Source organism: Eschscholzia californica, unplaced genomic scaffold, assembly GCF_041429995.1.
Source record: "Eschscholzia californica isolate CP2 unplaced genomic scaffold, dmEscCali1.0.p SCAF_5, whole genome shotgun sequence".
NCBI lineage: Eukaryota > Viridiplantae > Streptophyta > Magnoliopsida > Ranunculales > Papaveraceae > Eschscholzia > Eschscholzia californica.
This window is the reverse complement of record NW_028238472.1, coordinates 41,764,692-41,788,154: the sequence shown is the minus strand read 5'-3', so window position 1 is coordinate 41,788,154 and position 23,463 is coordinate 41,764,692. Positions and strand designations below refer to the sequence as shown.

Here is a 23,463-nt window from a genome sequence, read left to right as displayed (position 1 = left end):
AGAGTTAATTCCTATTTGGCCCCCTACTTTGTGACCAGCTTCCTTTATGGCCCCCTTTTTTTCGTAAATTCAAATATGGCCCCCTTTTCTTAACACCGTCAGTCAACCTTTATGTTTAATCTTTTTGTTTCCATTATTACCCTTGTTTGTGAAAGAGATTTTGGAAATTCAAATTTGACCCCCTTAAAATATGGGTTGATTCTCAAAAAATTTAAGTTGTTTAGAAAAAAATTAGGGGTCAAAACAGAATTTCTTTTAAAAATACCAAACATACTTCTCTCACCTCCATGTCATCACCAATCTGCCCACGTCATCACTCACCTGCCACCTCACCATCTTCTCCGGCCATGGTCGCCGGACGGCAAAAAATTCCGGCAACCATTTTTTTTTCTTCTCTTCTTCTTCTTCATCTTCTTCTTCTTCATCTTCTCTCTTCTCTCTTCATCTTCTCTCTTCTTCTTCTTCTTTCTCTCTCTTCTTTCTCTTTCTTCTTTATTCTCTCTCTCTCCCTCCTTTCTACTCTCTTTCTCTCTCTCTATAATGCTCCGGCGAAGGGGAGGACCCTTTCGCCGGAGCACTGGTTTCCAGAAGAAACCGGCCTGGTTTCGTCTGGAAACCAGGCCAGACCAGACGAGATCTGGTCACGTCTGGACGAGATCTCGTCTGGTTTCCAGACCAGACGAGATCTCGTCTGGTTTCCAGACCAGACCAGATCTCGTCTGGTCTGGCCTGGTTTCGTCTGGAAACCAGTGCTCCGGCGAAGGGGTCCTCCCCTTCGCCGGAGCAATAGAGAAAGAGAGTAGAAAGGAGGGAGAGAGAGAGAGAGAGAATAAAGAAGAAAGAGAAAGAAGAGAGAGAAAGAATAAGAAGAAGAGAGAAGAAGAAGAAGAGAAGAAAAAAAATGGTCGCCGGAATTTTTGCCGGCCGGCGACCATTGTCGGAGAAGATGGTGAGGTGGCCGGTGAATGATGACGTGGGCAGATTGGTGATGACATGGAGGTGAGAGATATCTGTTTGATATTTTTAAAAGAAATTCTGTTTTGACCCCTAATTTTTTTCTAAACAACTTAAATTTTTTGAGAATCAACCCATTTTTTAAGGGGGTCAAATTTGAATTTCCAAAATCTCTTTTATAAACAAGGGCAATAATGGAAACAAAAAGACTAACCATAAAAGTTGACTGGCGGTGTTAAGAAAAGGGGGTCATATTTGAATTTACGAAAAAAAAGGGGCCATAAAGGAAGCTGGTCACAAAGTAGGGGGCCAAATAAGAATTAACTCTTAAAAATATAATGTCTCAAAAGTCAAACAAAATTACAACACTGGGACTAAATAGTAACAAAATTTAACTTCAAGGGGCTAAAATAGTAATAGTCAATTTTGAGAGGGTAAGATGGAAGCTGCCAAGTTGTGAGCGTCCCGATTATTTATTCTAGGGCAAAAGCTAATTTCCAGCTGGCTTCCTTTTATTCTCTCGCGAAGGCCGTTGATTAAATGAGCCAATCTCCAAGGAATTTCTGGATCAACGGCCACGATCCATTCGACCAAAACCCTAGAGTCTCCTTCTAATATAAAGTGAAAGAGTTGCGTTTCTTCAGCTAGGGTTAGGGCGAGTTTGAGAGCGGCGATTTCCCTGTGTATAAGAGAGATAGGATGAATCAGTCTTGCCTTTGTTCCGATAGTAACTCTATTGGAGTTTCGTGCGATAGGATGAATTCATACTACTCTCACACTCTCAATTTCTCTCTAAAAATTTTTCTCGTTCTCCCTCAATTTCTTTCTATCTCTCCCATAATTTTCACATTCTCTCTCATTTTATCTATCTATTCCTATAATGAATTCCCAAGATGTCCAACAAATGTTCGACGAAAAGTTGATGGAATTGATGTCTCCTAATTTTCCATCTGTCGAATTAAGGAATGATGTTACCGAAGAACATCACCACATATTCCCTCAACATTTGATGAAATTTTGTATTATTCTTATGTGCAAGATGACACTATTACAACCAAAAATGTTCTTCGGATGTTGTATGCAAAGGATGAAGATATTTTACTTGTTACTAATTATTTTTTGAAACTCACATATGATGCGGTGACCAGAAGAATTAAAAAGTACTCCCTCCGTCCGAAATTAAGAGTGATATTGGAAATCCAACTTACTTTCATATTTTCTCTTCTTCTATGTTTGCCCTTATTTATTTGATAACTTTTCTTGAAGTAATTCAAAGATTACAATTTTCATTATGGAAATACATGTAACCATATTAATTTCTCACTTGATTAATCCAAAAGAATGGATTTATTCATTGGAAAAATAAGTTTTTGTATTGTAAACAATCAAATGTTTTAATTAGTGCACCACGTATATTAGAAACATATAAGAAATGGTATTTAGGGAAAAGTAAGGGATTTTATGTGATATATAAGGAATGAGATTCTTAATTTGTGACATCTACAAAAGGAATAGTGCACTCTTAATTTGGGACGGAGGGAGTATAAAGTATTTCGGAAAAAAATATCAGATGAATATGATGCAAAGGCGGTCTGAAAGCGTACATTAAGGAGTTGTAAATCTCGTTTCACTGAGATAAACTTTGAATGTCAAAACTTTATTTATATTTTGAGGCTAGTAAATAAAGTACAGAAAAACGGGGAAAACTATTATGAATGGGTAGTGATTTTAACTTTTAATCTCTTTATTTTTTTTACTTCATAATATAAACTTATAAATTACTTGTAAGTTTATATTATTTCAGTTCGAAATAACACTTTTGGTGTTTAAAAAAACAACAAAGGAAAAACCTTTAGATTCGAACATGTTTACAAAATTTTGATGACAAACAATAAATGGATGTCAGAAACGCGAGGTGAAACAATGTTCGAAAAAAGAGACTCTAGTTCCAATCTGAACGCAAGAATGCCCTATTCGGATTCATCGGAGGAGACTCAATTGGCCGTAAACAACCCAAAGCAAATGCGAGAGTTGAAGAAAATTCTATAAATTCTACAACTAAAGATAAAGAAGTCAATGGTTTTTCAAAAGCTCCAAATGAGGGATATTAAAAAGCGAGAGACGAAGAAGCACGTCGGGGAGCAATTACACTGGATGAAGTTGTGAAAATACGACGGGAAAATGCACGGGTACAACAAGAATCTCTACGGGTTCAACAAGAAAACCTACGAATACAACAAGAATACAAAAACCACAAAATGCAATATACTAGAGATCAATATGGTGCGAACTTAATGATGATTGATGTTAGGACTCTCGACGAAGATGTTGTACGAATGCTTAAGGCAGCTAGAGATGCTTATATGGCTGGTCTTCCACATGACCCAAGAAACCCTTTTCGTTATCTTTAGTCATTGACCACTTCTATGCAGGTTGATCTTCATCTTTCGCTGAAGGCAACACTTTCGCTGATCCCATCTAATACAAAAAATATAGGTTCTCTTCAATATTTCACCCTGACTCGACCTAATTTAGCCCAATCAGTGTTACAAAAGTTGTCAAGACTTGGTGAATTTACACCAAGTAATTTGTAAAGATTTCACTTAAGGAACAATAGTAACACATTTAAGATGACAAAGGATATTTCGGCATAGTTCCTACATGGTATTTCAATCATACAATTCTGTTTAGAGAAAATCTAATTTATAAAAAACAAAAAGACATTTTTCAAGTAAAATCTTTTCACAAAAAGATATGTTTCTCCAAATATTTTTATCAAAAGACATAACTTTATTAATTATTTGTCCAAATGTTCCAACAATCAGTCAATAGTGGTTGTCAGTATATGCATGATATATCCCATTGTTGATCACTCTTCGGTACTCAAATAAATTCTTTGGTATATGAATGAAACTATATATGTTTAACTTAATCTGTAATTTGTGATACTTTATTTGTTAGCCTATTCAGATGTTGATTAGGTCTGATGTCCTGACACTAAATAACAGGACCGTGGGGTGGGGGATGCGGGTTGTGCGCGTAAATAAGTAATGGAAATGCCCCAATGTAGGGATCCGTAAATAAGTAATGGAAATGTCTCAATGTAAGACAACAATTTGCATTATTTTTATGAGCATAATAGTTATTTATTTATTTATTTTAAGAGCACAACACTTGTGTGCTTTCCGTCTTTTTTTTTCTTTCTTAAGAGCACCATATTTGTGTGCTTGCTAGCTAATTATGCAAACGCGATATTCAATACAGTTTTATTTTAGTAACCTTTTCTTATAGTCTCTTGCTCATGAACCTCGCCTCTCTTTCAAATATGTTCTAAGTCAAAATCGTAATGGACAGTCAGACATTGAGAAGATAATTATTTAATTTTTTAGAACCATTTGATTATCTCAAAAAAGGTTATTTTGTTATCATGGGAAAAAGCAAACAAGCCTACGTTAATTCTTTATTCTCATAGCTCAATTTTCATTTCTTAAATTTCAAAATAATGTTTTGTGAAAATAAAATACTATCATCAAACCAGAGAAGTTTTACATGAAAAGTGTTACGTGAATCATATATTAACATCATACATTGAGTTTGGATTCGTTAATGGTTCAATCTCGCGGCTTTGGGGCATAAACATTTGTTTCTAGGAAATAAAGACTTAGTCATTCAAGATTGACTTTAGGGAACATATTTATCTTTCTACCCAAATATTCATTTGATTGTTTTTAGGCCCCTAATCTTCATCTCCTCATATCTTCTCTTTCTTTCTCCTTCTCTCTTAAATTTAGGGTTTGATTTAATTTGGGGGTTTTGATTCTTTACCATATATAAACATACCTAGGTTTCCTTCCAAACAGTTTTAAATTTCTAAATTCAATTTTTTTTTTCTACCATGAATTAGCCAGAAAGATGCAATTGATCACTTCTTTTTATCTCTCATGTGCTTAATCAACTCAAAAAGAGGAAAAAACAGAAATATCAAGTACAGGTTTGAAGAAATACTTTACTTTTGCCTAGTCTTTGTCTCTAACATGATCATTCCATCATAGGTTAGTATACAACTCAATTAGGGTTTTTCTAGTTTTGATATAACCAAATGTTATCTCACTTTGATTTCTTCATCCGAGAAGAAAAAGGAGGAGATTTTAATGGAACCCCAAACTATAATAGTAGTAGTAGAGAAGAAAGAAACTATTGGTAATGTCAATGGTAGTGAATAACATGGAGAAAAAAAATCTTCGATTAAGGGAAAGAAAAACAGATACTTATCTCCTCCTTGTACAAATCTAGAAGATAATCTAAAGATGATATTGGGTTTTGCATGGGAGAGAGAGCAGCAGGAGATATAGGGGAATAAAAGAGAAGAGATGAAGATTAAGGGGCAAAAAACAATCAAGTGATTTCTTGGACAAGAATGTAAATATGTCGCTTAAGTCAATCTTGACTGACTAAATCATTATTCCCCGAAGATTTTTCTTTATGCCCCAAAGCCCCCACCTTATTTTATAGTTATATCATATCAAAACAAAAAAGATTTAGAAAAAAGAAATCTTTGAACTCTCGTGTTTTTCATGTAAAAGGACCTCCTTTCAAGTTTGGCATCGGACCCCTAAATTTTCGGCCACGACCCTTCTAGATGATCTATAAATTTTCTGTTTTTGGGCTTGGTAACTTAGAAAATACAAAGTCCCAACGAAACAACCGGTCACGCTGTGTTCTAGTTCTAAGACTGAGTATAAAGCTCTTTCCACTGCAGCTATTGATCATACTTGGGTAGGAATGTTGGATTTGTTCTTCAGAAATCCAGTGTTAAATATAGTATGATAATAAAATTGATATGTGATACGCCCGACTCAATAGTCCGTTGGAGGAGAAGTTAGATCTTCAGTAGGAAACCTTCTAAAAATCGTTTTGTTTACTAATGTAATAGGATTTCCAATATTGTTGTCTCTTTCGCGAATATATAAACCTTAGAGAGGTGAATCAGTTTGTGAAGAAGAGGAGATTATTATTTTTAATGAGTGACATTTAGAAGGGTGAAATATTATTGGAATTATTATTATTATTATTATTATTAACGAACGGTCGTTTGGAGGTGGAGTGGTAAAAAAAGATCAATTGTTGAAGTTGACTGACAAAAATTTGAAAATTTAGATCACTTTTCATCTTCAAGAAGAAGAAATTATTATTTTTTAATAAACGAACATTAAAAGGTGAAAAGTAAAGAGTTAAAGAAAGATCAATGGTCACAGTTAACTGACAAAAAATTGAGTCATTTTTCATCTTTAGAAATCCAAAATGAAAAGTTTATATTTTATATATATATAATATTACTTGAAAATGTCCTTAATTCAATATATTTATATACTAATATATCCATAACCATATGGAGGAAAATGTGGATCAAGTAAACAATTCCTTACAATGCTATCTTGAAAAAAAAAAGTAGAAGAAGAAATGGTTTGGAACATCAGATCCAACCATCAAACAGATAATATACAATCATCTGCAAAAAGAAGATACAACGCCGCGTGCACACTGTTGTATGCACGGGCAAAAACTCTTCAAAAGTAACACTGTCACCGTCTTCTTCTACTCTTACTAGTCTTATTCAAACTCCACCAATATTCAGACCCAACGCTTTAATTAATAAACACTAATTTTATTGATGATGACATTATGACAATTCACAAGTCTCTAGCTAGAGCAGATGTTTTTGAGTTCTAGATCTGCAAAATAATAACATGGGTATCAATTACTATTGATGTTTAGCTACAATTGTATGAGAACTGTCGTCTTTTCGGTTAAAAACTGTGGTCAAAACTTGTTATTGTTGCAAATACAAGTGCTCAACTTACCATGTAACCATTTTTCCACAATCTTGAGGTAAAACTCTTGCAGGTTTATATTTCTAAAACAATGTCTGCAATAAAAAAAACAATTTCAACCCATTAGTTGTAATTCATGCTTGTATCATATGCTACGTATTTAAGATAAACGTACGTGTATGTACATGAGATAATATATATTTTCCAACTAATTAACATGAAAAAACTTACATTCAGAATCTGTCTTATCCCATTTATTTGATCCATGGTTTTCCCTTTCCTCAGTTTGATCTTCTCTTTCTTTCTCCGAAAGATGTTTATTCTCTTGTAGATACTTCTTTGTCATTGCTTTTGAACCCGAGCTTGTTCGATGAATTTTTTTGTGTAGTATTGCCCTAAGAAGCTGAAGAGGAAATTAGTTATAATCAATAAAGAAAAAGATTGTGCTTCTAGATGCACTTAATTAATCTACGCATGGTTTAAGGTATTAAATGCATTACGTAACAAAAGTTGATTAGTTTGCGCGACAAAATGAATTGTTATATGCGTAAGTATGATAAAATACATATATATGTGTACCTTCTCCATTCTCGATTCGGGAAGTTGCATTTGATCTCTGAAACTCGGAGTAGGTGCAAAGCCACTCGAGCAAACAAACATCTTTTTAAGAAGAAAAGCTATAGACTTTTTCTTGATTTGGGTGTTGTTACTGTCGAAGCTAATGTCTTTCCCCCTTCCCAAAACTACGCTAATACTCCGTCGTAGATCAGCAATAATTTCTTTGTCAACCTCCAAATCATCTTCATTAGTATTGCAAATGGTTCGATCAACCTCCAAACTTGATGGACAATTTAGAAACTTATCTAATGGGAGGTTATTACCGTTCCTCCTTTGGCTTTCAGTTTGTTCAATTGGTTTACGTGATAGTAATTTTGTTAACTCTTTTTGTAATTTTCCAACTTCTTCGGGTGTAAAATCTAATTGATCTTCTAAAGACGACGAATTCTCTTCTTCGTGTAGGTCACTATCATGTTTAACCTTTAAGTCTTCATTTACATTTTTGTTACCAAATGTCCCGATTGCTAGCAACGCATGAGGCCAGTCACTGAATTCTTCTTTGTTCTCGTACGAGTTTTTATCTACAATATGAATTAAGTACAACATTAAATAAAAATAACTAAAATGAAAATCAAATTAGAAATAAATATAAGTTACATATGAACTAAATCATTTAAAAAAAGGTCTAGAGTGGGTTTTCAAAAAAAAAATCCCCAACACTCATTAAAATAAACAGAATTAAACTTGAAAAAATAATGTAAAAGTTATTTAATGGAATCAACCCTAAGCAAAAAAAAAAAAAGATTAAACATTACAAATTAAACTAAATTAACCATTAACTTACTAGTAATACAAGTTCCAATGGGAGTTGGTTTCTTTGTAGTTTGCTTTCCAGTGAGCTTATTTTGCATCCAACCAAATATCTACATTTCAAAACAAATCAACCCTTAAATCATTTTACATCATAAACCTAAACCCAAACATTTAAACATACAAAAGACTCTCCTAACACTCTTAATTTCTCTCTCTAGCTAGCTTTCTTTAATTGCTTACCTTCATGTTTGCTAGGTAAACTAGGATATGAGATCTCTTGTTTCAAGAGTAATTAAGTTATAGATAGATAAAAATGTGAGAGTAGTGGTGGATCTAAGAAGGAAACTTAATGATGAAATTCAAGCCAATCTCTTCAAAAATGGAAATGTATAGAAGAAGAGATGGAAATTTGTAGTAGTGGGAGTACTTGGTGGAGCTCCAAATTTCAGGTGTATTAATAGACAGTTCTTATAACCTTAGTTTGCTCCAAACCTCGAAAATGTTAAAATAGTGAAAAAAAAAACAATGTGGTGAATTCCATGGCCAAAAAAGAGCATATGAGTTGTTAATTGGTTCAAGTTTCAAAATACTAGTGGTAGTAGCTACTATTCATTTAACCTATAATATCTTTATTTACTTTCTCTCTATGACTTATCTTCTTCTCAACTACTATGTCTAATAATATTATGGGTTATTTCCCTAATGGCCCCCTACTTTGTGACCAGCTTCCCGCCTGGCCCCCTACTTTACGAGAAATACCCATATGGCCCCCTATTACCGTTAACTTTAACATTCCGTCACTCTCTCTCCTCCATCTCTTTTTCTCTCTCTGCCATGTCACGCCACCTCATCTGTTAGGCCACCTCATCACCTTCTCCGGCAGAGGTCGCCGGCCGGCCAAATTTCCGGCCGGCGACCTTCAAACTAAAAAAAAAAAAATTTTTATCTCTCTCCTCTCTCTCTCTCTAAGAACTCCAGCGAAGGAACCCTTCGCCGGAGTTCGTCTGTTCTCACGAACAGACCAGATCTGTTCGTGAGAACAGATCCCCTTCGCCGGAGTTCTTAGAGAGAGAGAGGAGAGAGATAAAAAAAAAATTTAGTTTGAAGGTCGCCGGCCGGAAATTTGGCCGGCCGGCGACCTCTGCCGGAGAAGGTGATGAGGTGGCCTAATAGATGAGGTGGCGTGACATGGCAGAGAGAGAAAAAGAGATGGAGGAGAGAGAGTGACGGAAAGTTAAAGTTAAAGTTAACGGTAATAGGGGGCCATATGGGTATTTCTCGTAAAGTAGGGGGCCAGGCGGGAAGCTGGTCACAAAGTAGGGGGCCATTAGGGAAATATATATGGGAGTACTATAGTACCCTTACTATGTAATATGTGGATGCTATATATAATGAAGTGTTACATGAATTAATTGTTCATTTTTTTTCATACTAGATTCAATACAATCGAAGTTGTATATATGTAGTCCACAAGTTGCCTACATTCTCAAATAATCCTGATCCAATGACCAATGGGATGAGTATTGTAAGTTTTTTTTAAGTTAAGAGGACAAGTTACATTTTGTTTACTTAAAAAATTCAATTCTTGTATTTTGTTTGGCCAAAACTCAAATTTATTTGATTAAAAATCAAAATACTTTTTGCAACCCTCTTGGAAGCAACCGCAAACAGTGCAATTCTTTTGCAAGCAGTCACAACCTATTCCCACGCAACAACAACTTTTTTTAAAGCAGTTACAATCTTTTGCAAGCATTTGCAAACTTCTTGCAATCAATTGCAAATATCTTGCAAGCACTTGTAAATTACGAAAATACTTAGAGAACTAAAGACTAGAAAATTGAGTAATCTTTTGTAACCAAAACAGAAAAATTATAGGATTTAACCAAATTTCGACCCTTTTCTTATTGGTTTTGAATGTTCTACTAAAAAAAAAGATAACAATCTATTATATAAAACAGAATCAAGAGTGCTTACTGGGACAAACTCAAAGACAAACCAAAGACAAATCTAGCCGTCTGTTATCTTATGATAAATCTTGACCCTCTATTTATTTAAGATTCACAAAACAAATAGTACGTGCATAACTCTAATTTATTGCTAATAAAATTAGCTATTTAATGGGTTATAATAGGTTTTAGTAATAAACTATTTATTATATCTTACCCAGAGATAAATCTGGTCGTTGGTTCTGTTTCATCTTAAATCTTGATTGTTAGATCTATTACCTACCTTAAAAATACAAAATTTGTTGACCCTCATAAAATCTATATAGCAAGGTAACAATGTACATGATAAATCTTGACCACTCAATTCTCAATCTTTGAATTCTAGCCTTAAATCTCCAAATTAAAAGTTAGGATAATATTGATTAATTGTGTATTAATTATACAAAAAAGAAAATGTTTCCTATTCTTTTAACTCTCCAAAAAAATATTGTATTCATTTAGTTTTGTATTAATTGTCATAAATATCCATTATACATAAAAATGTTACATATTCTTTTAATTTTGTTTCATGTTCTTTTGGTTATAAATAAGATTTGTTGATTAGTTATTTTTCACACTCTCTTATTTTAAATTTTAGATTTTTGGTTTTTTTGTGTATGGGTTCTGGATCGTTTTCTTTTGTATATAGATTCTGGTCTTGGTAATTGGTCATGGATAACTCTTATGGATATCGATTGTAAATATTTATTTTGCAGTACTAGCTTGAAATAATAGAGAATTTTTGTGGATTAATTGTTGTCAATGTTGTTGCCTCCGAAATTAAAAAAGACATGCATGAGTCTACTAAGAGTATTTCTGTAGATTCATTTTCATTTTTATTTTCTATATGATTCCATATATGTAACACGTTAATCTTTTTATTTGTTTTAGACAACAGGAGATCAAATAAACAAAAGTGAAGCCGTATCATCTATGTCTATCGAAAAGGTTGAAGAAAGAAATTCAAAGAAGTTCGATGGAAAAGTGTCGGCCTGGTAGTGACTGTGTCATGAATTATTTTTGAAGATTGTATAACGGTAAAAACCAATTATAAGTTTTTAGTAAATTTTAATGTATTTTTTTTCTATAGTTTGTTTTTAGAGATTTACATTCTTAAACGTTCGCTTTGATTTGTTTATGTTAAGTGTTTGACTCTCTAACCTTCTGATGTGTTGCATAATTTCACATTTGTATAATGGTCCTCTATATATTTGATAGTCAAGATTTTATATTTGTTTAGTGGTTAATGGTTATATAATTTTTCTCCTAATAGATAATGGTACTATTATATAAAACATTGTGTATTAATTATCTTAAATCTCTATTATACAAAAAAAATTCCCATTCTTTTAACTCTCTAAAAAATATTGTATTCATTTAATTTTGTATTAATTGCCATAAATCTCTATTATACAAAAAAATGTTACATATTCTTTTAATTTTGTATTAATTGTCGTAAATCTCTATCGTAAAAAAAATGTTTCATGTTCTTTTGGTTATAAATAAGATTTGTTGATTAGTTATTCTCACACTCTCCTATTTTAAATTTTAGATTTTTGGCTTTTGGTATATATAGGTTCCAGATCTTGGTATTTAGTTGTGGATAATTGGTATGGTTATTGATTCTAAATATTTATTTTGTAGTGCTAGCTTAAAATAATTGAGAGAACTTTCGCAGATTCATTGTTGTCATTGTTGTTGCCACTGAAATTGGAGAAGACATACACGAGTCTACTGAGAGTATTTTTGTAGATTCATTTTCATTTGTATTTCCCATATAATTCCATACATGTAACACGTTAATCTTTTTTATTTGTTTTAGACAACAAAAGATCAAATTAATCAACATAAGTGAAGCAGTTTCATCTATGTCTATCGAAAATTTGAAGATGAGTGTCACTGTCAAAAAAAGTTGAAAAAAGAAATTCAAAGAAGTTCGATGAAAAAGTGTCGGTTTGGTAGTGACTTTTGTTATGAATTATTTTTTAAGATTGTATAACGGTCGAAACCAATTATAAGTTTTCAGTGAATTTTAATGTGTGTTTTTTCTATAGTTTGCTTTTAAAGATTTACATTCACAAACATTTGTTTTGATTTGTTTATGTTAAGTGAAGATGAATAATTGTGATAATAAAAGGTCTATCTTGGCAGAAAAAATGTCATTCATTTTGATAACAGTTGATCAACAACTTTACAACATATGCAATGCTTAAAGGAAGCCCCCGTGCCGGAGGCACGGGTTATACCTAGTTAAATATTAAAAGGTGAAATTATACAAAATTCGCACCAAACCATCCGGAGTCTTTTGAGAAAATCATCAATAGTGATGGACTCATTCCAAAAGTAACCTTAACTTAAGAAAGGAAGAAATTAATTAGTCAGAGAATGATTTTCTTTTTTTTTTTTTTTTTTTTGTATAAGAATAAAAAAAATTTATTCTGTGAGGCAGAAGGGGCAGGAAAAATAATGAGGTTGAAGGGACCTGGAAATAGTACGTATGGGCAGGGCTATGAAAACAGCCCACCATCTTGTGGGTATGTCCCTTACTAACCGGACCACCTCCTGGGACTTTCACCTCCTCCACCCCCACCCCACTCAGTTTAGGCACCAGTCAGACTTCTTCATCCTTATTGTCCCTCTAACACAGTACTTTCAATATTGTTCTTGTCCCTGATCTGATCTTCATTTTTAAATCACATTTTTATTTCTTAAATAAATTACTATCCACCTCTAAAGGGAACAAACAAGATTATAATAAATATTTATCAAACCATGAATTTTGTGTAGCTAGTTGTGTCTGGTTCTTACTGTCTTTGTATATAGAAAATAGTATAGATGTTTACATATCTACTCTCTCGTCTAGTTTATCCGATGTCGGTAATTCATCCGAGAAAAAATTGATATAGAAAATCTATTGGACGATTCTATTGATAAGAAACTGTTGCATTGGGTAGGTTGGAACATAACATGAGGGGCGAAGTCGAAAGGGGGATTAGGAATTTGAAGACTCAACTTATGGTGTGTTTGGTTGCAGGATTCCGAAGTAGGATTCCTATCAAAAGTGAGATTTGGTATGAATCATGAATCCTTAGTCGGTTTGGCTACCAAGAATCCTAAGACTCTTGAATCGTAAGGATTCCTAATTCCAAAATTTGTATTGGACAAAAATCTCACCCTACCCCTTAGGATTTGCTAGAATTTTGGATTAATAAATCTAAATTTCAAACTTAAGATCAACGGAAAATATTTTTTTCTATAAAATAATTATTTTAAATTTCAAAAATTATATTTTTTTTTTCAAAAATTATTTTTTCTCCCAAAAATCATTTTTTTCTTCAAAAAATCATTTTTTCCCGAATATCTAATTTTCCTAACAACCATTTTTTCCCCCGAAAATAGATTCTTCCCAAATAAGTTTTTTTTCGAATATCCAAAATTTTTTTTCCAAAAAACAAATTTTCCTTTAAAAACTGTTTTTCCTCCAAATTCGTTTTTTTACTGAAAAATTGTTTCGAAAACTGAAATTTTATAAAAACTTTTTTGCTTGATAGAGACCGTGTTTTTCCCAAAAAAAAAAATGGTGCTCGGAAAAAAAGATTTCCGGGAAAAAAAAAATTTGTGAAAAACTACTTAAATAATAATAAATCATAGGATTCTTGTTAGTTGCCAAACAGACCAACAATATTACTCGGATTCGTGAATGCGTGCAATCATGAATCCCAAAAACTCGCGGATTCATGATTCCGTCATCCAAACACACCATTAGTGAATTCAACACTTTTGGGAAAATGGATATGGAGGTACGCTTTGACAGGTGAGAGCCACTACAACATAATTACCTTGCTAAATATGGAGGTAATGCAAATTATATTTTCTCGAATAATACAAATTTTTACCATGGTGTCGGAAATTTATTACTTCTAATAAAGACGCGGTGATAGTCAATTCCAGGGTAATTACTATTATTTTTTAGGATAAGTGGAAAGATAATATTTTTAAAAGATAGGAATCTACTTTTTTATGGATACCCATTGAAGAAAGTGGTTGACTTAAAGATTGCACATAGGGAATGAGGGTCAACAATCATGACGTATTGCTCATTCGGACGATGATCTGTGGCTAACGATGACCGAATTCCAAAACAGATTACACATAAAGAGCGTTGACTCGATTGGAAGATATAATTAGAGGAAATGAAGCATAGGACACGGAATATCTAGCCAAGAAATTCTCGAAGGACCAGCTAATACCCAGACCCAAGATAGCTAAAAGGGTCGGCCATGTGCCCGGGCCATGCTCCCGAGTCTAGCAAGGGACGCCCGACCAAGTCCCTTCCCTCGGGGCTCTCTTGGTTGGTCGTTCATGAATTCCAATAGGATGTGGATTGGTTTCAATCCACATCTAGATAATCCCTTTTTCAGCTAATTCAGGTACGATTATGAAGAAGTCTATTAAAGGTGTTGATAAGTCAAAAAAAATTGTACAAATTTTCTGTTTGTATCTCTCTGGCTACACTGGCAGAAGATAGAAAATAAATAACAATTCTCATAAAACAAGCTATTGAGTCTTTCAGAGGGAGTTATGTTCTTCATGCTAAAGAAGGATAGAGTTTTGGATTCGATTTTAGCTAAACAAGAAAGCGGGTATCAAGTCAAATTGCTAAGCTATCTCAAGTAAATGAACTCAATTTGGAGTTTTGGGTCTTTAGGAAAAGATATTAGGTCTGGGGGAAAGCGAATCAAGGTAATTATCTAGTTCTTTCCAAGGAAATCAAAAACAAGAAAAACAAACAATATTGAAACAACCAAAAATATGAAACGAGATCACAAAACAGATCCAGAACAATATTAACCATCAAACATCAAACAAGATCACGGAACAAGATTGAACTAAAAACAAAAGCAAATCGAACCACAAACAGATCATAACATAAACTTATCTATAAACAAATCAAAATCGAACAAAACACCGCCATATTCATCAAAATCGAATAAAAACTGAAAGCTAAATAAAATCGAACCAGAAATAGTTTTCTTCATCAAAATATGGAACCACGTCAAAAAAGAACAAAAATATAAAAAGCTAATGATCATTAGGCCATTATTTAATAAAAAAAATTTATCATTAGGCCATAATATTTTAGATATAATGGCTACATGGATTTTTTGTTTAGTGATCAGCCCAAATTATTTTGGCCCAATTAAACAACACTTTTTCCTCAAAAATACTTTCCTACTACCCCACTTAAATTATTTTGGTTATTATGTTCCTTTGTTTTGTTTTCTTCTCTTTGACTCACTATTTTGTAGTCTCTTCTCTTGGTGGCCACTTCAATAGTCTCTTCTCATTTTTTGTTAGTCTACTTTTCTTCTGAATTATTTTTTATTAATATAATGTCAAGTCTAATTTTCCGAATGGCTCCTAAAGTTTTAGTATCATAATATTTATCTCGCAATTTTATCCAATCCATTCTTGAATTTTTAACATTAACAAATTGCCCATAACATAGTAAATTTGTCAAATATCTTACCATCCCAATCATCGGTAATGGGACTTACTCTCCTTCGATCTATATTTCACCAAAAATAGTCGGCAACATTCTTCAAATTAGAATATCCCCCATCTTGTGTTTTGGGCTACATGGGAAGAAATTTGTTGCCTCATCAAGAAGTACTGAAATGGACTCCTTGTACGAACCAATATTGAAGGTTTTTGGTATAGGAAGAGCACTATTTAGTAAAGGCAGTGCGTTAAAAAGGTCAATTTATCTATTTGCTCTTCCTTTACCAAATTGGTTTAAGGAGGGCGTTATAAGGATCATTTAATAAATAGTGCCAAAATAGAAGGACTTAGATAAAAGTTAATAATAAATCTAATATTTTATTCACTTGTAGTTTCTCTCACATAAACAACCAAAACCCTAATATCCTCACTACTATCAACATCACCATTAGTATTAAAAAACTTGCAAAATTTACCATCACTATAGTAAATTTTCGGTTGGATCGACTGAAAAAGACAACAAATTCGGTAGGGTCGGCTGAAAAAGACAACAAATTTCGGTCGCAACGGCTGAAAAACATGACAAATTTCGGTTGGGTCGATTGAAAAAGATAACAAATTTCGTCTGGTCCCGCTGAAAATAGCAATAAATTTCGACTGAGATGGCTCAAATTAGTCTTGTTTTTTCAACCACTCCGGCCGAACTTTTTTAAAAATTTCAGTTGGTATTCATGAATTTTTATTTATGCTAAGCGAAATTTATTTTTATGTAAATGTCACTTATATATTTTTAGGTCGAACAAGATTCTCTCTTCTCTCTCGAAGGTTTTTAGTCGAACATGAGGATACTCTCTTGTCTCTCTTTTGGTCCAAAATAGTTTGATGGGAGGGACCAAAGTATAAATTTGAGATATTTTTAAAAAAATGTTTATCCCTCCCTATTCTAAAAAGAGTGTTCTCCCTATCTAATGCACTGCCTTTGCTAAAAAATGGTCTTCCTATACCAAAACCCATATTGAAAGACCTTTCCTCATCCCCTCAGTCTGTTTATCTTGTGGACAAGATAGGAATTTAGGCCAACATCTCTTCAGGCCAAATAAAAAATGGGTAATTTCTCAAATGGCCCCCAATTTTGTGACCAGCTTCCTGCTTAGCCCTCTACTTTAGCAAAAATACTCATATGGCCCCATGTTTTAGTTACTCTTATAACACTGTTATCTAGTCATCACCTTCTCTCCTCCATCTGAGGTTTGTCCATGGATACACCGATCTGGTCTGTTCATGGACAAACAGACCTCCGACGAAGGTCTCCCTTTACCGGAGTCTTAGAGAGAAAAAAAAATTATGTTTGAAGGTCGCCGACCGGAAAATTGGCCGGCCGGTGACACTCGCCGGAGAAGACGGTGAAGTGGCGAGAAAGTCTCCCTTCGCCGGAGTGTTAGAGAGAGAGAAAAAAAAATTTATGTTTGAAGGTTGTCGGCCGAAAAATTTGCCGACCGGCGACACTCGCCGGAGAAGACCATGAAGTGGCGAGAAAGTGAGGTGGCAGAGAGAAATGATGAGATGGAGGAGAGAAGGTGATGACAAGATAACGGTGTTATAACGGTAACTGAAAAACGGAGCCATATAGGTATCTTTGCTAAAGTAGGGGGCTAGCTAGGCAGGAAGCTGGTCACAAAGTTGGGGGCCATTTGAGAAATAACCCATACAAAATCTAGTTACAGAAGTATGGTATGTCCATGGAACAAAAATGGTACTAAAATTATTATGTTCCTGATCATCCGACTCAAAACTGATTGACAATGAGTGTACAAGGTCTTAATATTACATTCTTGATTAATAGATCACCCTTCATTACGTGGAATTATTCTCAATACCTTCTCATGTGTGGCGTTCTTTTGACCCTAATAATTATTTTTTTTCTTTTCGGGTGCCGTAGAATAGGTGTGATATTCAAACCTAGCACATGTTGGTCTACTCTAATACCAATTAAATTTTGTGGTCATCCAACTCAAAACCATCCAGACATGAGCAGAGAAGATCTAAGCATTATATTCTTAGTTGATTAGTCACCCTTCTCCCATGTGGGACTATTATCACAAAAATGATATTCCTTGAACGACTGAATACTTGGATAAATGTAGAAGCCGATTTTTGGATCTCTTACAAAGTTGGCTCCCTTAAGATAGATCCGTTGATGATCTAACGGTGGGCGTTCAAGGCGCGAGATCTTGATAGATCCATTGGGATCTGACGGTCAAGATGGCACTCGAAAATCAATAGTCAAATATGATTGTTGGGAAGCATCATTCGTCTATAGACACCTATATGAAGTGTCACCAATACTTCTATAAATACCAATCAGAATCCAACAAACAAAATACGAAAATTTTAGCATTCAAAGTTATAACGTTTAGAGTTTAAGAAGTCAATTCATTTATCGTTCTTACTACTCGTTCTAAGTTCGCACGCTTTCAGAAAAAACGAAGTACTCTTAGTCGTCATACTGAAAGGTACAGCGTTGTATCCTGGGAGACAAACAACTTACTGGTTTTAGTATTAATACTAGGGTGTTCACTGCCTTAAGGAAAGAGACAACTCGACTCAGTTTTCTCTCTCTAACCTTTTATTTAATCCTTGTTTTAAATTATATTGTTTTCCTTTTAATCTGTTTGAAATACAGTATTAAATTTTTAGAAATAAAATTATCTCTGAATCTATTTCAGAGTGACACTCTAAAGTGTATCCCTGTTTTTTGGCTTTTCATAATATCAGAGAAACAACAGTTTGTTTGATCCTTTGGGGTTACTGGAAGGAACGTTGTCGTACTTACTTTCATTTATCCATATAGTCGATAGACAAGATTTAGGTGGTCTTGGACTCTCTCTCCTCAAAAGCTTCTCGAGAGGTCAAGTTATACCCGTGTTGTGATACTTGTGGTTGGTAGTATTGGGCTCTCACATTCCAATAGCTCGTTGAAGAGATAAAGTTTTTTCTCCTCTTACAAACTCACTCCTTGCCCCTTCCACGACCAATGTGAGATTTTCTCAACATCATCATCATTATGAATCAAAATATGGATCTCCATCATTCTTCTACAAAATTCAATCTCAACCTCAATCAACAATTATCCAAACTGAGCTACTTTTCAGAAATTGGTTCACCCACAGATCGAGGATGTAACTAAGATAAATGTGGATAGATCTTTTCTCCCAGTTGCTCGGTCGTGGCGAAAAACCATCATTTAGAGCTTCTTTCGGGAGAGTCTAAACGGCTACAGGGCCCAAATTAGGAGGAATATTCAGAGGCTTTATCTATTTTACATGGGATGAACTTATCAATGAAATTGGGTTACTTCAGTGTCATTATAGAAGGACGACACATGTTAAGTTTGTGGTCATCCATTTCCAAATCAATTGGTAATGAGCCGAGAAGATCTAGACATTATATTTGCAGTTATAAGATTGTTATTTGTACTTGATTCGTTAGTTCTCGTCTACTTTTAAGCAAATGCTTTTCTCTTTTAACCCCACCATTATAACACGATCACGGGTGACTTAACGACATTTGTAAGTGCTCATGACTTGTATGGTTCTTGGGGTCCTTCCAATCTCCCAACACAGTTATTGAAGTCAACACTTGGTAACCAAGTGGACCCAAGTGGTCGAGTGTTGACATAAACTCAAAAACCTGGAGGTCTCATGTTCGATTCCCATAAGAAGTGGAATCCATGATTATTGAATTTGGATTATTAAAGGTATACATAAAAAGTTTGTCGGGCTTTAGGCTTCTTTAATATGGTGTTGGATTTTAAATCTCTTTCATTCGTAGTTTAATTTCGACGGTTATCGTGCTTCTCACATCTTGATGATGTATCAATGTTATGTAACGACGAACATAAATGGTAGTCCATGTTCAAAAAAATAAACACAGGTATTGAATGTTTGTGAATATTTGTGCTTTATATTGATTAATTGAAATCAAATTCTTATTTTCAAAAGAAAAACAAATGTCACATGGTTGTTAATTTCTCACTTTATCTCTCATCCTCTATATAACTTCTTTGGATCGGCTTCTATTAAGGGAGGTCTAATTTTTCATTTTATCGAAAAACAAAAGAGATATCCTGAATACTAGTAGCCAAATGTACGACCTCACTTCATAAATGGGGGTTTTCAAATTGGGTGAACTACAAATCCCAATTATCCAAGTACACACTGGTAATCGTCTAGATAATCCTGTCCAAACATTATAATTTATTATAAAAGCATACATTGATAAATCTCAATTATCCAAGTACACATTGGTAATTTTAGCAAAAAAAAAAAGTACACATTGGTAATCGTCTAAATTTTATTCTCTTGTCATTCCCTATTAATTCTTATTTAGATCTTCTAGTACAGGCAAGTCTCTTTGCACCTAACCCTAACAAACCATAATCATCAAAATTAATCAACAAATTAATCTCACCGTAATCATCTTTTAATATTTTAGGTTTAGCTTTTCGAGCCACCACTCTGCTTGCCAAATTTCTACAAACATTTATGAAGACGATGGGAAAATCTATTTAAATTTTCTTCCTAGTAAAATTTTTTCAGGTTATGCGATAGTAGTAGTACTTACTAATAATAATGACAGAAAAATTGTCCAAAATATCTTAACCTATCTTTCTAATTTAAATGACTAATCCACTTTGTAGCACACTACAAAAAAGAGGGGAATTTTACGGCGCGGAACCGTTGGAAAAAACCATTTACACGGACAAACACCAAAAAAACTAAATCAAGTATGTTGGTTATAGTCGCGTAAGAAACACCCTTTTCGGTGGACTGGTTCCGTCCAAAAAACACTTTTTCCCCGACGATGTATGTCTATTAAGTTGTCGAAAATAGTGGTACAATAGTGGCGCAAATACTTTGCATTTGTGCCCGTAGCCTTACTATTTCTGACGGCTTATGTCTGTAAAGACGTCGAAAATAATGCGTCCTCATTATTTCTGGCGTCACAACGTCGTCAAAAATGGTTTTATCTTGAATTTTTTATATTTTCTTTGCATGAATCACACAACTATGTCATTAAAACTAGGAGTCTTTAAACTTTTCAATAAGATTATCCTGGGTCATTTTTCCGCCTCTAACTCTTTCATTCGTGGACAAGAGTTCTTTTCGGACAATTCACAAAATGTCGGTAAACGTATTTTCTCCAAATGATATAATCACCTCACCCATCAATGATGTTTTTTGGACAGTCCACGGGCTAACCCATCGTTATTGTATATTATTCTTGACGAATTTCTAAGAAATTGTCGAATGTCTTTTCGACAATTTTCATACAGTCCACCCAAAAAATACTTGGGAAAGTGGTGTGAGATTTTACTAGATTTTTAAAAGTTTTCACAGACTTGCTTATTGCCCAAACAACCATACTTATTATACTGATACTGGGACGACCTTTCTTTTTTTCTTTTCTTTTTTTTTTTTTGTCAAAAACCAACTTAGTTTAAACCACCATTTTTTCTAAGGGGAATTGGTCTAGTCTCAAGTCAATAGTTTTATCATAGTGGTGTGATAATAATAATAACAATAATAATAATAATAATAATAATAAAGTGGTGATTCTTTTTTAGCATGGAATGTTTCTAAAACAAGTTAGTAATCTAAAACAAGTTTCAAGTACATAGGAAGACAAAAAAGCATGTGAAAATGTCCAGTCACATGTGGTCTTCACACGTCAACACAAGTGGGTTTAATTAAAAATTCTATAAGTGGGTGTAAGAATTCATGTGTCACGACAGTAATGTGGTGATGGTACTTGGATTTACTGTCGGTTCCAACACGTGTGTCTTAAGGGATCTATCTCGTTGACTATTTTCCTATTTGTTCCTCTCCCTCTTTCTAAATTACTATTGGTTCCCCTCTTTCTCCAAGTTTGTACATCTCTTATTGGTTCATTTTCTTCTTCCAAACTACTTTTTCCTCCAATTTATTTTAGAGACTTGAATTTTTTGTTATTGAGATTTACTTTTTGAATCAGTTCCAAAATATAAAATAATTACAAAAAGGGACTTTATCATCTATCAAATACAACAATAACTCCCAAGATGGTATAAGACAATCGACCACCATCTTTGTGATCATCTTCGATCACCCTCTCCGACGGCTCTCTCTATATTTTCTCTCTCTGTCCCTCGTTCTTTTTGTGTCATTTATCTCTCTGTCTTCCCTTCTCTATGTTAACCTTCTTTTGGATTTGCAAATCAAAAGAAAGTAGACCATTTGCTTGGTTTACAGATCAAGATGAAGGGACCTTTGGATATGTGAAAAAGTTTATGTTTAGATATTTAAATTTTCTCCAAATACCAATTTGTTGTTTAAAGAGAAATAACGTAGGGGTTCCGTGAAAATCTTACTGTACTTAGCTTTCTAAATACATGCCGCTTTTATTATTGGTATTGGAGTTGGATGTAAATCATACACTCTCATAGGTATTGGATTCTCTCACTCTCCAAAAACAGAATGTAGCTAATTTATGAACCAAATATCAAATTTTAGTCAAGACTTTGTGTACGATCACATGAAAGTTACAAAATATTAATGAGGGTCGTTTGTAGGCTCACATAAACCTAAAATAAATAAGACATGTCGATCAACCAGAAGTAAGTTGGGGGCTAAATTGGAATCAACTCTTAAACTTTAGAGATATTTGATAATAAATTTTTTTTTAATTGAATCCTATGGTTCACTTGTTCTACTTCAATTTTTGTTCAATCAAAAAGTTAATCTAGAATTCTCCACAACTAACAATTGTCAAATCAAATAGTTAATCTCAAACTCACTTTCCTCCACATCTTCATCTCTTCCTTTCCCTTGAACTTCTCTCAAAACTTCTTGAGATGCATGCATGGACAAGGAAAAATATGAGGTGCGGAAGTGATGGCACTTCAATCAAGATATCAAATTAAAACCAACTAAACCATGTGACCTAATCTTTAACTAATCTGGTTTCTGGCTCTCACTATCCAAAGCTAAATCTTCTATGATCATTGAATGATAAGTTTCAATAAAGGTAAATTTTTTGCCAAAAGTGGATATCAAAAATGTGAACTCTAATGATCCACGAATAACTTTTTTTAGTTTGACTTAAAAGGGCCCCCTTTTAATGCATCATTTTGGTAATCTACAAACATATGGCTTCAAATATATAATTACAAATGGCTAATCCCCAAATAGTACCAAATACTTGACCAACCAACACACATGTCACAGGACCACTAATTTCTTTTGCCAACAGGTTTTAATTTGATGATTTCTTCGGGGGATCGTAATCATTTTTTTTGGGAAGTTTTATAAGGTCCCTCGTAAGTGTTAAAGACGCCTCTTTCTTTCACAAATTCTCCCTCAAATTTGCTTTAACTGAGGCACCTTTAACACATTAGGGGTCGCCTTTAAATTTTTCCTTTTTCATTTTCTCACGCTTTTGGTTTTTCTTTAATTCGTTTCCAATTGGCTCTTCTTGTCTCATCAAATATCTTATTTATTTCAATTGAGTGACAAACAACCATGAAAATGTGAGAAAGAGAGAAGGCCAGAATATAATCTCTTCCGTCTTAAAGCGACACTCGACTTGGTCATCTTTCTCATCTGAGGGAGAGATGTTGCACACATGCCTTCTCTACCCTCTATCTTTCTTATTCCGTCATTTCCTCTAAAGAAAAACAACTATAATATCGTGATGCTTATGAGGCCGGTTGGGCCTGAGACTAGCCCGTTTAAGGTAAGTCCAAACCGCACATGTGCGGTCATAAGACGGGTCAATCCAAC

The 23,463-nt window shown here is 33.9% G+C and overlaps 1 protein-coding gene across 1 annotated transcript; it reads right to left on the bottom strand.

Annotated features, from left to right (window-relative positions):
• Positions 1 to 6,291: 6,291 nt before the first annotated feature.
• On the bottom strand, positions 6,292 to 8,596 carry LOC147539303 (protein NEGATIVE GRAVITROPIC RESPONSE OF ROOTS-like). Its single transcript, XM_086641460.1, has 6 exons — positions 8,397 to 8,596; positions 8,188 to 8,266; positions 7,365 to 7,924; positions 7,017 to 7,188; positions 6,816 to 6,880; positions 6,292 to 6,686 (listed from the first exon to the last, which is right to left on the bottom strand). Exons 1-5 carry the CDS (start codon positions 8,400 to 8,402, stop codon positions 6,861 to 6,863), a joined length of 837 nt encoding a protein of 278 aa, XP_086497586.1. The 5' UTR covers positions 8,403 to 8,596; the 3' UTR covers positions 6,292 to 6,686; positions 6,816 to 6,860.
• Positions 8,597 to 23,463: the final 14,867 nt, after the last annotated feature.